Source organism: Amblyraja radiata, chromosome 2 (genome assembly GCF_010909765.2).
Source record: "Amblyraja radiata isolate CabotCenter1 chromosome 2, sAmbRad1.1.pri, whole genome shotgun sequence".
Taxonomy (NCBI): Eukaryota; Metazoa; Chordata; class Chondrichthyes; order Rajiformes; family Rajidae; genus Amblyraja; species Amblyraja radiata.
In genome coordinates, this window is record NC_045957.1 from 129,484,183 (window position 1) to 129,499,141 (window position 14,959).

Below are 14,959 nucleotides of genomic sequence, written 5' to 3' on the forward strand. Positions count from 1 at the left end.
AAACAAAACAAGAATATTTATAAAATGTCATAAACAATATCTATAAATAAATGAAATCGTATGTGTCCGAAAAGGAGCAGGAAGAAGCCAAAGCTTATTAATTCCCACCCCTTATTCAACTGCTTGTAATTATCTTATACAAATTTAGCAGCTATATGTACACCAAATTATTTACATTTATACACTAATCAAATATTTACAAAGCCATACAAAAAAGAAAAAATGAAAAAGAAAAGAAAAAACCCTCATATACTATACAGTATCTTAGTCATATATAGAATTACGGTCCATAACTACTCCAAGATGATTGGGAATCTTTGAAATCTAGAGAATTGTGGAGGCTGACTCATTGGTATAATTATTTCAACAATATTTTAACGGTTGAAATAAAATTCTGGACAATACAGAGTCAAGGTTATTTGCAAGTAACAGCCTTCTTTGGAACACACCAGCAACATCTGTGTCATTTTTAAAAAGTTTCTACCCTATCACAATCTTCGCTCTCTCCACCAGGCTCCTCTCAAGTAAAACATGCTCATTTTCTAACATTTTCTAGTTCTGATGATTGTCATCCTGAATCATTAACTCTGTTCCCATCCCTGTAGATGCTGCCTCATCTTCTGAGTACTTGCAATATTTAGTATTCATTCCTATGTAATATGAACATTTTATTTTATTTAGAATCATTCAATAAAATCATTCTGTGGTTGACAATGCAATATATCTTTTGTGAAGGGTACAAAAACTTCAGATGAGTTGGAGTTAACTAAACATAAATGTTTGTGGTAGATAACTGGTAGAATATATGGCTGTTGCTGTCTCCCAGCATCATTGGAATTAATTAAGTTATTCCCTTATGGTAGGCTTGTACAGGAAGTACCCTGCAGTGAATTAAGAATAATGCAAGTATTTTAGATAACTTAGAAGATGTGATTCTCAAAGATGTACATTCTTTCTGTAGCTCATTAATGATGCTTTCTTCATACATTTCCTCAGCTATTGCAGTTATCAGTTGTACAAAGAATTCTTCCGTAGAAGGCATTTTTGTTTTGTAATTTATTTTGCATTGATTTGTCTCCTAATGATATAAGGTGAAATTAGGCAGATTTTACATCAAGAGGGTGTGGAAAAAGCATTGGAGTTACTTTTGGAAGTTAACAATGATGAAATCAGAGCTGCAGCTGCTGAAGCCATATCAGTCATGTGTGAAGATGAAGCTAGCAAAGAATCTTTCAGAGCCCACGGTAAACATGAATGATATAACATTATTCAAATGATAATTCGCTTTTCTTTGCATAATAAAGTCGTCAACTACATGTGTACACAGATTAACTCGATTTCTAAAATATTGTTTGCCAAAGGTATTTTTCGCCTGGTTCCAATGCTGATGAGTGACAATGAGGAACTGAGAGAAGCTGTTAATGTAGCTGTAGCAAATCTGACAACTGATAATTCCAACAATATTGAGTAAGCAGTTTTATTATTAATGATATTCTTATTTGACACTCAATTTATCGAATAATTTTTGCTGTGAATTTAGATGTTCTTCAACAATCTCCCTGTTATGAATGAAGCACACATCTGGTGCACCATTTTAAAAAGAATGCCTGTAATTTATTAGACCATAGTTTGATTTTGAACGGTATTTTGACAAGGTAGATTTATATTGTAGGCTTGGGCTTATAGTTGTACTCAATACTCAAGTTTAGCGTGAATTACTGTCATCTTACTGTCATCAAATATAGACAAAGGGCTGAAATTCCTGAGACAGAAAACACTGCCAGATAGAAATTTATAAAGGTGGGGATCTGTGGTACTTGTTAGGGTTTGAACATCCCTCTCTCTGTAAATTCAACAAATTAAAGTCAGGAAATGACACATCTATTCACTTAACAGGGAAATTCTTAGGCTATTTTGATATTTTAAAGCTTAAGGAAGTTAATTTGAGTATTTTATTGGTCTTTCAAAATTGATGCTGTAGAAAAATGTTTTTTTAATTAAATTTCCATTTGTTAGGTGTTTTTTTCTTTGAGTGTCATTCTGCCACCTGCTGGTAAACTATTGGAATTGTCTATGTGTCCTGATGGGAATGGACATTAAAAGCAGGAGGAGGCACTTGCCCCTTCGAGCCTGCGCCATCATTCAAGAAGACCATGGCTGATCTGATTGAAAACTTAACTCTACATTCCCGCTGACCCATGGTATCTTTTAAATCCATGTACCTCCGCCTGAAAATAGTACATTTCTCTGATTCTCCTGCCTGTTAAAAAAGAGAGTTCATGAGAGTTCTGAGAGAAAAAAATATCACATCATATCTATCTTAAAATAGGCAACTTCTTATTAACACATGTGTACCTTTATTCTTGATTCTCTTCCCAAAATAAATATCCTCTCCATACACATCCTGTCAAGGCCCTCTTCTGTGCCTCAATCAGGTTGCCTCTCACTTTCCAAAGATACTAGGTTTAACAAGTGGATGATTCCAGCCTGCATATTGGAATGGAGTATGTAGCTGTACCCATGAACAGATAGAAATAGTTATCTACTATACTTGTGTCTCCAGATTTGAGGAAGGACATTCTTGCTATTGAGGGTTCACAAGGTTAATTCCCGGAATGGTAGGACTGTCATATGCTGAGAGAATGAAATGGCTGGGCTTGTATACTCTGGAATTTAGAAGGATGAGAGGCAATCTTATTGAAACATATAAGATTGTTAAGGGTTTGGACACGCTAGAGGCAGGAAACATGTTCCTGATGTTGGGGGAGTCCAGAACCAGGGGCCACAGTTTAAGAATAAGGGGTAAGCCATTTAGAACGGAGAGGAGGAAACACTTTTTCACACAGATAGTTGTGAGTCTGTGGAATTCTCTGCTTCAGAGGGCGGTGGAGGCCGGTTCTCGGGATACTTTCAAGAGAGAGCTAGAAGGGCTCTTAAAGATAGCGGAGTCAGGGGATATGGGGAGAAGGCAGGAACGGGGTACTGATTGGGGATGATCAGCCATGATCACATTGAATGGCGGTGCTGGCTCGAAGGGCCGAATTTCCTACTCCTGCACCTATTGTCTATTGTGCCAGCTCAACAGAACTCCAAAATCTTAATGTATGGCTTGGAAAATACCATTTATTTCATACGTCTCTTAGTCATGCCCATTCACTCTTATATGGGATAAAACAAAAACTGCCAGAATTAGGCAGCATTTATGGAGGGAAAAACAAAGTCAGTGTTTCAAGTAAATGGCCTTTTATCAGAACATTGACATGAAAATCAAAAAACTGCAGATGCTAAAGCAGGAACAGAAAATGGTAGAAATGCTCAGCAAGTCAGACTGTACCTGTAGGAAGATAAATAGAGCCCGTCTTTCAGGTTGAAGACCCTTCATCAGGTCTTTAAGCTGAAACAATAACTGTTTATCTTCCGATGATGGACTCAAAAAGCTGGAGTAACTCAGTGGGTCAGACAGCATCTTTAGAGAAAAGGAATAGGTGACGTGTCGGGTCGAGACTTTTCTTCAGACTGAACCTATTCCTATTCTCCAGAGATGCTGTGTGACCCAGCTGAGTTACTCCAGCTTTTTGTGTCTATCTTCAGATGAAACCATTTCTTCCAAGCTGTACCTGTTTAATTATGACCATGCATAAAAATAAAAGCTTGATTGTGATATGTATTTTATTTGTACAGTGCCGTTTTTGACACCAAAGGAGTGGAGCCATTGGTGAAATCACTGCATGATTCAAACGATACTATTGTTGCCAGTGCTGCTACTACAATTACTAATCTAGCTCTACAGGAACATATACGTGGCAGTATTCTGAGTCATGGGGCCATGACAATGATTGTGGAACCACTGAGGTCAAACAATACCCTAGTGCAGAGCAAGGCTGCACTCGTTGTGGCTTCACTGGCATGTGACGTGAATGGAAGAACAGAGGTAAGCTGTGAGATTCTAAATAGTGATAGCATTGTGTTAAATGTACTTATAAAAATAAATGTAACAATGGATCAATGTGGCGCCACCTTTCCTTGATCATCGTTGCTGCCGTTGATTTTTAAAGTGTTGACTCTTAAAGATAGCGGTCTGAAGAAGGGTCTCGACCCGAAATGTCGCCTATTTCCTTTGCTCCATAGATGCTGCCTCACCTGCTGAGTTTCTCCAGCATTTTTGTCTTCCTTAAAGATAGCAGAGTCAGGGGATATGGGGAGAAGGCAGGAATGGGGTACTGATTGGGGATGATCAGCCATGATCACATTGAATGGCAGTGCTGGCTCGAAGGGCCGAATGGCCTACTCCTGCACCCATTGTCTATTGTCTATTGATTTGTCCTTTTACATACCTTTCATTCATTTGACCTATGTAACTTTTCATATCTCTCGTTTCCCTCTCCCCTGACTCTCAATTTGAAGAAGGGTCTCCAAAGTGCTGCCTGACACACTGAGTTACTCCAGCTTTTTGTGTCTATCTTAAATGTAATATTAACTCTATCGTGTAACCAGCATGAAGAATGTGATACATAATAAAGCAAACAAAATGCTTCAGTTTTGTCACAACAGACAACTTTAGTGGAAAGCATGAGCATTCGTTGACACATTGGTGATCATTTTCCAATGTTCTTTGGATTCAGGATCAGTTACTGTGGATTGGTGGGTAGCTAATGATATCCCCCTTTTTAAGAAAGCCGGGAGAAAGAAAACAGGGAATTATAGACCAGTTAGCCTGACATCAGTGGTGGGGAAGATGTTGGAGTCAATCATAAAAGACGAAATAACAGCACATTTGGATAGCAGTACCAGGATCGGTTTGAGTCAGCATGGATTTACGAAGGGGAAATCATGCTTAACTAATCTTCTGGTATTTTTTGAAGATGTAACTAGGAAAACGGACAAGGGAGAGCCAGTGGATGTAGTGTACCTGAACTTTCAGAAAGCATTTGATAAAGTCCCACATAGGAGATTAGTGGGCAAAATTAGGGCACATGGTATTGGGGGTAGAGTGCTGACATGGATAGAAAATTGGTTGGCAGACAGGAAACACAGAGTAGGGATTAACGGGTCCCTTTCAGCATGGCAGGCAGCGACGAGTGGGGTACCGCAAGTCTCGGTGCTGGGACCGCAGCTATTTACAATATACATCAAAGATTTAGATGAAGGGATTCAAAGTAACATTAGCAGATTTGCAGATGACACAAAGCTGGGTGGCAGTGTGAACTGTGAGGAGGATGCTATGAGAATGCAGGGTGACCTGGATAGGTTGGGTGAGTGGGCAGATGCATGGCAGATGCAGTTTAATGTGGATAAATGTGAGGTTATCCACTTTGATAGCAAAAACAGGAAGGCAGATTAATGGTGTCAAGTTGGGAAAAGGGGAAGTAGAACGGGATCTGGGGGTCCTTGTTCATCAGTCAATTAAAGTAGACCCCCCCCCCCCCCCTCGGTCATGACTGACCATGGGTGATGCATCCTAGTTATTGGCTGCTTGCTACAAACCTCAGCTAGAGCAGCGTCGCTTGTGGCTGAAGAGACCAATGCGGGAGTGACAGTCTCTGTGGCAAAGGTCACATTTGTGTGGGGTCTCTGGTCTGTTGAAGTTGCTGCTCTCCATTCTGCGTGCCCGCTTGCCTGCCGCTGCGTTCAACAGTTTCTCTTCCCCCGTTTTGAGATGTTGGTTCAGGGTACCTCTCCACTTCGTGCGGTCAACTGCAAGGCTCTCCCAGGACTCCACATCGATATCGAGGGCCTTCATATCCCTCTTGCAGACATCCTTGTAACGTAGCTGGGGGCGGCCGATGGTTCTCCTCCCAGATGTCAGCTCTCCATAGAGGATGTCTTTTGGAATACGGCCATCCTCCATGCGAAACATATAAGATTATTAAGGATTTGGACACCCTAGAGACAGGAAACATGTTCCCGATGTTGGGGGAGTCCAAAACCAGGGGCCACAGTTTAAGAATAAGGGGTAAGGCATTTAGAACGATGATGAAACACTTTTTCACACACAGAGTTGTGAGTCTGTGGAATTCTCTGCCTCAGAGTGCCGTGGAGGCCGATTCTCTGCATACTTTCAAGAGAGCTAGATAGGGCTCTTAAAGTTAGCAGTATAAGGGAATATGGGGAGTAGGCAGGAATGGGGTACTGATTGGGGATGATCAGCCATGATCACATTGAATGGCGGTGCTGGCTCGAATGGCCGAATGGCCTCGTCCTGCACCTTTTGTCTGTGGTCTATAGTCATTGCAATCGTGCATGCATGACACTAACTGCAAAAGGAAGAAAAGCTAAGAAATGTTTAACCTATGCTGTTGGTCATCACATCATGTTAGATACTGATGTTATTTGAGCAACTTAAGCATTTGAGGTGGTTCATTGGCTTTAGGTTTTTTTTAATAACTAAATTAAACTATTGGATATTGCTTTATCTTTAGGGATAATCATTGATATGACATTTTTGTTGCTGCTGGTACCTGATTTATTTCCATTGTAAAATATTTTGTTTTCTTCCAATTATTGTTGCACAATAAGATAACCAAGTGGATAGATATCTAATGTTTTTGAAGTTTCCCATAATATTAGGAAGGTAACCAAAAGCATTGCTTCAGGAAACTACAAAGGTAGATGCAGTTTTACTGATTGATCTAGATCCTGTTGTAATCTTAGATACCCTCCTTCACTGTCCACTGTACCACTGATTTTGGTGTCATCCACAAAACATGCCCACTGCATTCTCATCCAATATAGATGACAAACAGTAATGGAGCCAGCACAAATCCCTGCGGCACACCACAGGTCACAGGCCACCAGCCTAACTAGCAACTCTCCATCACCACCTCCTCACTTCTATCAACAAGCCAATTTTCTATCCAACTGTCTAGCTCACCATATTCCATTCCATATGATCAAACCTTCCAGATCAGCGTACCACGTGACCCTTGGTAAAGGCCTTGCTTGAGTCTTTTGGAATAAAATCAATTTCTAAAAATTCTTATCACAAGACTATGAATTTGTCTCTCTTTAGATTTGGAACTGGATTGGGTAGAAGTCAATATCCTTTGAGTATCAGCTGCCTTAAGGTCTAAACTTTCATTGAGAGTCGACTAGTGTTTGTTATTTTCTAGCTATATGGTAATTTAAACTGATATTTATGGGAGACAAAGGACTATTAGATTGAAATGATGCATTATTGAGTTTGTTCCCACAGCTGAGAAATGCTGGTGGATTGGAACCACTTGTTGAACTATTACATTCGGATAATAATGAAGTGAGACGCAATGCTTGTTGGGCTGTTCTTGTCTGCGGGAAAGATGAGCCAACAACACATGAACTTTGTAAACTTGGGTATGTATCGAGATCAATAGACGTCTTATTTTTAGATATTCGGAAATGATTAAAAAATGATGCAAATGACTCCCAGATTTCAAATATCCTTGAAGTCATTTATTAAACTGTAATAAATCAACTATAATGTAAAACAGTAGATAAAACCTAGATTACATTTACCCTTTCAATGTCTTTTATTGATTTTTGCACATTACTGTGAGGAAACAGCATTTAAATAGCTTTTCATGGCTTCCACTAATTACAAATTACTGCAACAGATAGTCATTAAAAATAATCTCTGAGTGGAATAAATGTTTGTGTGTTTTTGCAATTGTGCACTATTATGCTGTACGTACTAAGTATTATAAAACAGCTTAAATTTAATTTATTTTAATAGAACTACATACAGGGGGTAATGCACATAATTATTATTAACAAAGAGTAGCAACAAATGCAATATGGGTTGTACTGTAATTACCATATTAAATGTATTATATTATTCACTGGGTGTTACTCATCACCATCATAATCAACTCCAATAATTGTAAATTATACTATCAGTGATAAAATATATGTATGATTGAAAACCGATTGCAAATTTTTCAAAATATTTAAAATCATTTGCCTCGTTTCCTTTCATTATTTTTGGTAACCATGAGCTACATTTCTCAAACAAAACATGTGTTGCACTGTCAGCTCTCAAGCCTCTGGCAAGGCTATTATGTAAATTGTTGCTGGGACCTGACTATATGATTCTTTCATTGACTTTCCATCCTCACAATGAGGAAAGAAACAAGTTCTCCACCAGTGTAGTCTTCTTAGAAACCTCACACCATCACAGGGCGTCGTCTCATCTAACCGTGAGTGGAATGCCTTGATATCATTGAGATTGTTCCAAATTTTGAGTCCTTGTCATATGTCTCTGCACCTAATTTTTACAAGTTAAAAGCCTAAACATCTGATTGGAAATGACTACATTGGAATGTTTGTGTGGTGTAGCTCATCGTTTTGCTGCAGTATAACTATTTTTGGTGCATTCATCTGCTTTTTGAAAACTGAGCACTGTTGCTCGCCGCGCACTCATTCACAAGTACATGCAGACTCTTTTTCCACAGACGTGAGGTTTAAGCCACCTGTAAAAACTGAGTTTCCTGCTCTTTCTGCTTCCTAGCATTCCATTACATGGAACTCCCTTGCTTCCCCTCCCCCTAGTCGCAACAGGGACAGAACCCCCCCTCATCCTTATCTTTCATCCCATCAGCTGTCCCATACAACACATAATCCTCCGACATTTTCGCCACCTCCAACGAGGTCCCACCATTAGTCACATCTTCCCATCGTCCACTTCTTTCCACCTTCCACATAGACCATTCCCTCCGCAACTCCCTGGTTACCTCATCCCTTCACACACAAACCACCCTCTCCCCGGGTATCTTCTCCTGCCTCCAACATCTGCCCCTATACCTCCTCCCTCGACTCTGTCCAGGGACCCCTACGGTCCTTTCAGGTTAGGCAGAGGTTCACTTGAACCTCCTCCAACCACATCTACTGTATCCGTTGTTCAAAATGTGGAATCGTGCATCGGCGAGACCAAGTGTAGACTGGGCAATCGTTTCTCTGAACACCTTCGCTCAGTCTGCCTGGACCTACATAATCCCCCTGTTGCTAAACACTTTAATTCTCCTTGCCATTCTCATACTGACCTCTCTATCCTGGGCTTCCTCCTGTGCCAGAGTGAGGTCACACGTAAACTGGAGGAACAGCACCTCACACTCTGGTTGGGTAGCGTACAACCCAACGGTAAGAACATTCAATTCTCCAATTCAAGTTAACTACAAACTGTCCACCCCTCCCCCCACCTCCCCCCACCATGCCCCACCTGGACTTGCATCTACTTTTCCTCTCCCATTCGCCTTCCTGTCCCCTCACCTGTATCCATCTATTATCTGTCAGACTTTGTCCTTGCCCTTCTCTCTTCCAGCTTACTTCCCCCACACCTCAATCAAACTGAAGAAGGGTCTTGGCCCGAAATATCACCTACCCATGTTCTTCAGAGATGCTGCCTGACCCACTGAGTTACTTCAGCAATTTGTAAACCGGCTGCAGTTCCTTAACTCTACATCTTCCCCAAACCAATCATCTTTGCTTCTTATTCCTACTGGGGCAGGCTGACTTTGAACTCTTACCATTGTGCTTTTAAATGCCTCTGACATTTGGGTGTTGGTTACCCCTCTAGCAATTGCTCCCAGTCTTCTTCCATCAGGTCCTGTCTTACACTATTGATATCTGCCTGCCATCACATCTGTCTACCACACGCGGTGCCTCAGGAAGGCCCTCAGCATCCATAAGGACTCCTCACACCCCTGCCACGGTCTGTTTCAACTACTTCCCTCCGGCAGACGTTACAAGGCCTTCTACGCCCGAACCTCCAGACTCAGGAACAGTTTTATCCCAAGAGCTATAGCGGCTCTGAACCGGCCCTAATGAGTGCCCCCCCACCCACCCCCTTTGGACAGTCTCCCTCAGATGGTCACGTCAATCAATTCAGCTTGTTTATTTATGTATTGTATTTATTTACCTTTCTTGTACATCAGTGGAGCTGCACACTAAATCTCGTTGCACTGACGTGCAATGACAATAAAAGATATATTATTATTATATATTATTATTATTATTATTATTTAGGGCCCTATCTCGACTGACCAGCGATAGCAACACTTTAAAGTTGCCAGTCGGTAACATTTTAGAAATAATAATCAGGATAAGAAATTAACTGGCACATGGAAAAGATGAAGTAATCAAAAAGAGCCAGAATAGATTTGTAAAAGGCAGACCACGAAACCGCAGATGCTGGTTTACAGATAAAACATTAAAAAAAACACAATGTACGGGTATAACCCAGTGAGTTAGAAACATAGACAATAGGTGCAGGAGTAGGCCATTCGGCCCTTCGAGCCTGCACCGCCATTCAATATGATCATGGCTGATCATCCAACTCAGTATCCTGTACCTGCCTTCTCTCCATACCCTCTGATCCCTTTAGCCACAAGGGCCACATCTAACTCCCTCTTAAATATAGCCAATGAACTGGCCTCAACTACCTTCTGGCAGAGAATTCCAGAGATTCACCACTCTCTGTGTGAAAATTATTCACTGAGTTATTCTGTATCTCTAGAGTTGCTATTTATTGTACTTGAAATTCTTAATTTTAATCGGATAAACCTGCTATATTTTAAATTAGGGTGAATATCAGATACAATCAGTAGAGACAACCTTCATAATCAGTATTTTATATATGTATTTTATATATTCTTGCGAGTGGCTATAACATTACTATTATTCTACAGGGCACTGGAAATTCTGCAAGAAATAAATCAGTCTTCAAGTCGCCGGAATAATTTTAGTGAAGTAGCTGTGAGCAGACTACTTGACCATAATGCATCTCTCAAATATATTCTAAATGGATACTTGTCATCGAACGACATCATTGGGGATGGTTTCTATGATCCTGGTCGGGTAAAAAATATATTACCTTGTATATCCATATCACTTTTGGCTAATTAACAATCACGTAAATAAATAATAGGCAACTGGATTCTCTGGGTATAATTTATTTACTCATTCATGTGAAATGAGGTTTTATTAAAAGGCCACAATTTACTGAGCACACCTAATTGTTTGGAAAAGATGATGATGACCCACCACTTAGACCTGCTGCTGCATTAATGACTTGGAAGGCAACTTGAGGGGACATCACATTGACCTTCAGTGCTCATCCTTCAAAATGGTAAAGTTTGAGTTTGTGAAGTTTTGGTGGTTACTGCAGCTGGTAAATGGTACGCACAGATTGTGGTGAAGCCATTGAATGTAAAAGGGAGGTTTCTCTTGTTGAAAATGCACATTGCTTTGTATTTTCATGATATACAAGGTCCGTACATTGTTGAAGTCGACAATCAGCTCCTTGGCCTTGCTAATGTTCAGAGCAGGATTGTTGTTCTGACACCATTCAATCATGTGCTCTGACTCATCATTATCCTAAAACCCAAGTACACCTGGCTAATTTATCAACATATTTAATGATGTCTTCATGCTCAGATAGGGTGATGTCTCCCTTAGCCAATATAAGGGCGGTCATGGTGGCACAGCGGTAGAGCTGCTGCCTTGCAGTGCCGGAGATCCGGGTTCGATCCCGACTAGGGGTACTGTCTGTACGGAGTTTGTACGTTCTCCCTGTGACCCGTGTGGGTTTTCCCCGAGATCTTCGCTTTCCTCCCACACTCCAAAGACGTACAGGTTTGTAGGTTAATTGGCTTGGTAAATATAAAGATTGTCCCGAGTGTGTGGAGATAGTGATAGTGTGCAGGGATCGCTGGTCGGTATGGACCCGGTGGGCCGAAGGGCCTGTTTCCACGCTGTATCTCTAAACTAAACTTTAAAAAAAGTAAAAACCATGGAGTATTGCACATCAAGATTTAGCTAACTGAAATATTTATCATTATAGCCAAAACCAAATGAGAAAATCTTCACTCTTGAAGAATTCAGTAATCAAGACTTAAACCAGCACCGGCCAATACTTTTAATTAACGCAAAAAAAACAAACGAGTAAGTTGCATTTCATCTTAGTATTTACAATTTAATTTGCAAATGACAAATTGTTGCTTGACATTTAATATATTAAAGGACCTTATGGGTTTGGATCGATGGGTGTTTAAGGTTTTATCTACTTTCACATATTTTTACTGAATTAACAGTGAGTAGAGAAAGTGCCGATTCCTTCCTCTCTGTATGCCCCACCCCCCACCCCCCTATTTAATAAGTAACATTTAATGGACAGAGAAATGGCAGATGGAGTTTAAAGCCAGCAAGGTGAGATGCTGCACTTTAGGAGGTCAAACGTAAGGGGAAAGTATACAGTTAATGATAACATCCTCAACAGCATCAATGTACAAAGTGATCTTGGGCTCCATGAAAGTGGTAATGCAAGTAGGTAGAATGGTACGGAAGGTGTATAATACGCTTGCCTGCATTGTTCGGGGCATTGAGTATTTGAGTCAGAAAGTTATGATGTAGCTCAATAGCATATTGGTTAGGCCACATTTGGAGTATAATGTACAGTCTGGTTGCTGGCCTGTTCCTGTGCTGTCCTGTTCTATGTACACTACAGTGACATCAAGAAAGGGAAATTCCAGCTAAGAATCTGATTATTGAAGTCCCCATAGAATCATAGAATTGTTATGGCAATAAAGAAGACCATCAGATGTCAGATTCTAAGCTTGAACCCGCAGAAAGGAATTGGTTCGGATGGAGTCCCCAGCCACATCCTCAGGACTTGCACCGACTAGCTGGCAGGAGGATTCAGGGATATCTTTAATCTTTCCCTACTTCATTTTGAGGATCCCCTATGCTTTAAGTCGACCACTATCAAGCCTGTACCAAAGAAAAGCAAGGTAACGTGCCTTCATGACAATTGTCTAATGGCTCTGACCTTCACATCCTGAAGTGCTTCGAGAGGCTAGTCATGGCACACACTAACACCAGTCTTCCACACAGCCTTGATTCACTGCTGTTCCCTTACTGTCGCATCAAGTCCATGGCAGATGCTATCTCCTTGTTCCTACACATATCGTTGGAACATCTGGATAACACGTACCAACAGACTCAGGAATACCTTTTTTTCTCTCTGTTATCAGACTTCTGCATGGTTCTCCCATAAGATAGTGTGGTCCCAATCTTCCAAACTTCCTCATTAAACTTTTTCTCTGGAACTGTTCTGGTACAATGCTAAAAACTATAACCTGCACTATGATATTTTTGTTCTACCAGTTGCACTTGTGTGTATTCAAGTATAGTATTACCTAATTTAGTAGGATGCCACACAAACAAAAATCTTTTTGGTGTATCTCAGATAACATGACAATAATAAACCAATATACTAATTTTTTTTTCTCTCTGATGCCAATATACTTATTTGGAATTGCAGTATAATTTATTTGATAAATTTAGCAATTTTTTTGATAATTTATGAATAGCCAGAATGTATCACGCTAAAAGCACTCGCCGATCAAAAGGAACACTCCCTAACCAGTCTGAAGAAGGGTCTCGACCCTTAACGTCACCCATTCCTTCTCTCCAGAGATGCTGCCTGTCCGGCTGAGTTACTCCAGCTTTTTGTGTCTATCTTTGATTTAAACCAGCATCTGTAGTACTTTCTTACACATATCATTGATTCTCCTTTCAATGTTTTATTTAAATATAAATAATTAGTATGTTTTATTTAAGTATAAATAATTAGTGTTTACTTAATATAAGTAAACATAATAATTTTACTTATTATGTAAGTATAATTACACGATACTTAGTCATAATAATTATTTGGTTATTACATGGTATTTGATGATAAATATTAGAAATGAACATCTTGTCCATGGGCAAGCTCAAGGCAGCATGGGAGGAAGACTTGGGCTCCTCTCCCTCAGAAGATACATGGAGTTCCATTCTTGATCTGGTTAATTCCACCTCTCTATGTGCTCGTCATTGTCTGATTCAATTCAAAGTGGTACATAGGGTCCATATCTCAAAAGCCAAATTATCTACTTTTTACCCTGAGGTTAGTCCATTCTGTGTTAAATGTCAAATTTCTGAAGCCTCTCTTATCCATATGTATTGGTCATGCCCCAGCCTTAACAAGTTCTGGCTAGAGGTCTTTCATACATTATCTCAGGTGTTAAACATCAAATTGGAACCAAAGCCTCTAATCGCTCTTTTTGGGGTCACTGGTGAGGAGGTTAGATTAACTGCAGATAAACGACGCACTATATCTTTTGCTTCTCTTCTGGCTCGGCGAACAATCCTGCTCAGGTGGACAGAACCTACCCCGCCCACTCATACACAATGGCTGACAGATATTATGTCCTGCCTAAAGTTCGAGAAAATTAGGTACACACTTCAACATTCAAATGGAAGGTTTCAGAAAGCGTGGGGAGCTTTTTTAAATGCATTCCAGACTTTGTAAATGCTTGATCATCAAGCATTTAACATTAACAGTCTACCCATTCATTTATCGGGGATTATTGCTGTGACAGGCTGATATTTGCAAATGCTCACTGGCAGTGACTGGGGGGGGGGATTATTTTTGGTATCTTATTTTTCTTTTATTGTCATTTTCTTGTTATATGTTGGCATAAGTTGTTTTTTATTTATTCTTTTCATACACTCTGTCTGTAACAAATGGACAACTTTGCACCTTGTTATGTCTTGAAAACTAAATAAAAAGATTTTGATTTGAGAAATGAACATCTTTACAATGTGGGAAAACATGCAGGATGTGAAATTTTCTTCTGAAATTACATTTTTTCAAAATTCGAAACATTTTTAAATAAAATATATTTGCTGCTTCTTTTCCTTTCATTCTGTGCAGATAGATGTTACAGAATTTTGTAACTTATTTTGCAGAATCCAAATGGCAATAACATCAGCTGATGACAAAGTTGTTGAGGTTCTAGCAACTGCCAGTGGCCGCAATGTTCCCAGCAGATTGAGCAGTCGAGATAAATCATCAAGGTCTGTCTTTCCTCTTATTACTTATTTTTCTGCAGATGTTTAAATGTTATCTTTAAATGAATGGTAATGGAACTTTAATTTTATCAAG

The 14,959-nt window shown here is 39.9% G+C and overlaps 1 protein-coding gene across 4 annotated transcripts in view; it reads left to right on the forward strand.

The window, feature by feature from the left end:
• Positions 1 to 14,959, forward strand: part of armc3 (armadillo repeat containing 3) — a 68,432-nt gene that overhangs the window by 29,874 nt on the left and 23,599 nt on the right. For 2 of the 4 annotated variants that reach the window (XM_033015550.1, XM_033015565.1), the window contains 7 exons: positions 1,092 to 1,244; positions 1,362 to 1,467; positions 3,682 to 3,931; positions 7,193 to 7,329; positions 10,659 to 10,827; positions 11,813 to 11,913; positions 14,764 to 14,871. In XM_033015550.1, the coding sequence (XP_032871441.1) occupies positions 1,092 to 1,244; positions 1,362 to 1,467; positions 3,682 to 3,931; positions 7,193 to 7,329; positions 10,659 to 10,827; positions 11,813 to 11,913; positions 14,764 to 14,871 (1,024 nt within the window). The remainder of the gene's footprint in view (positions 1 to 1,091; positions 1,245 to 1,361; positions 1,468 to 3,681; positions 3,932 to 7,192; positions 7,330 to 10,658; positions 10,828 to 11,812; positions 11,914 to 14,763; positions 14,872 to 14,959) is intronic. The other 2 variants (XM_033015558.1, XM_033015574.1) reach the window with 2 other exon arrangements.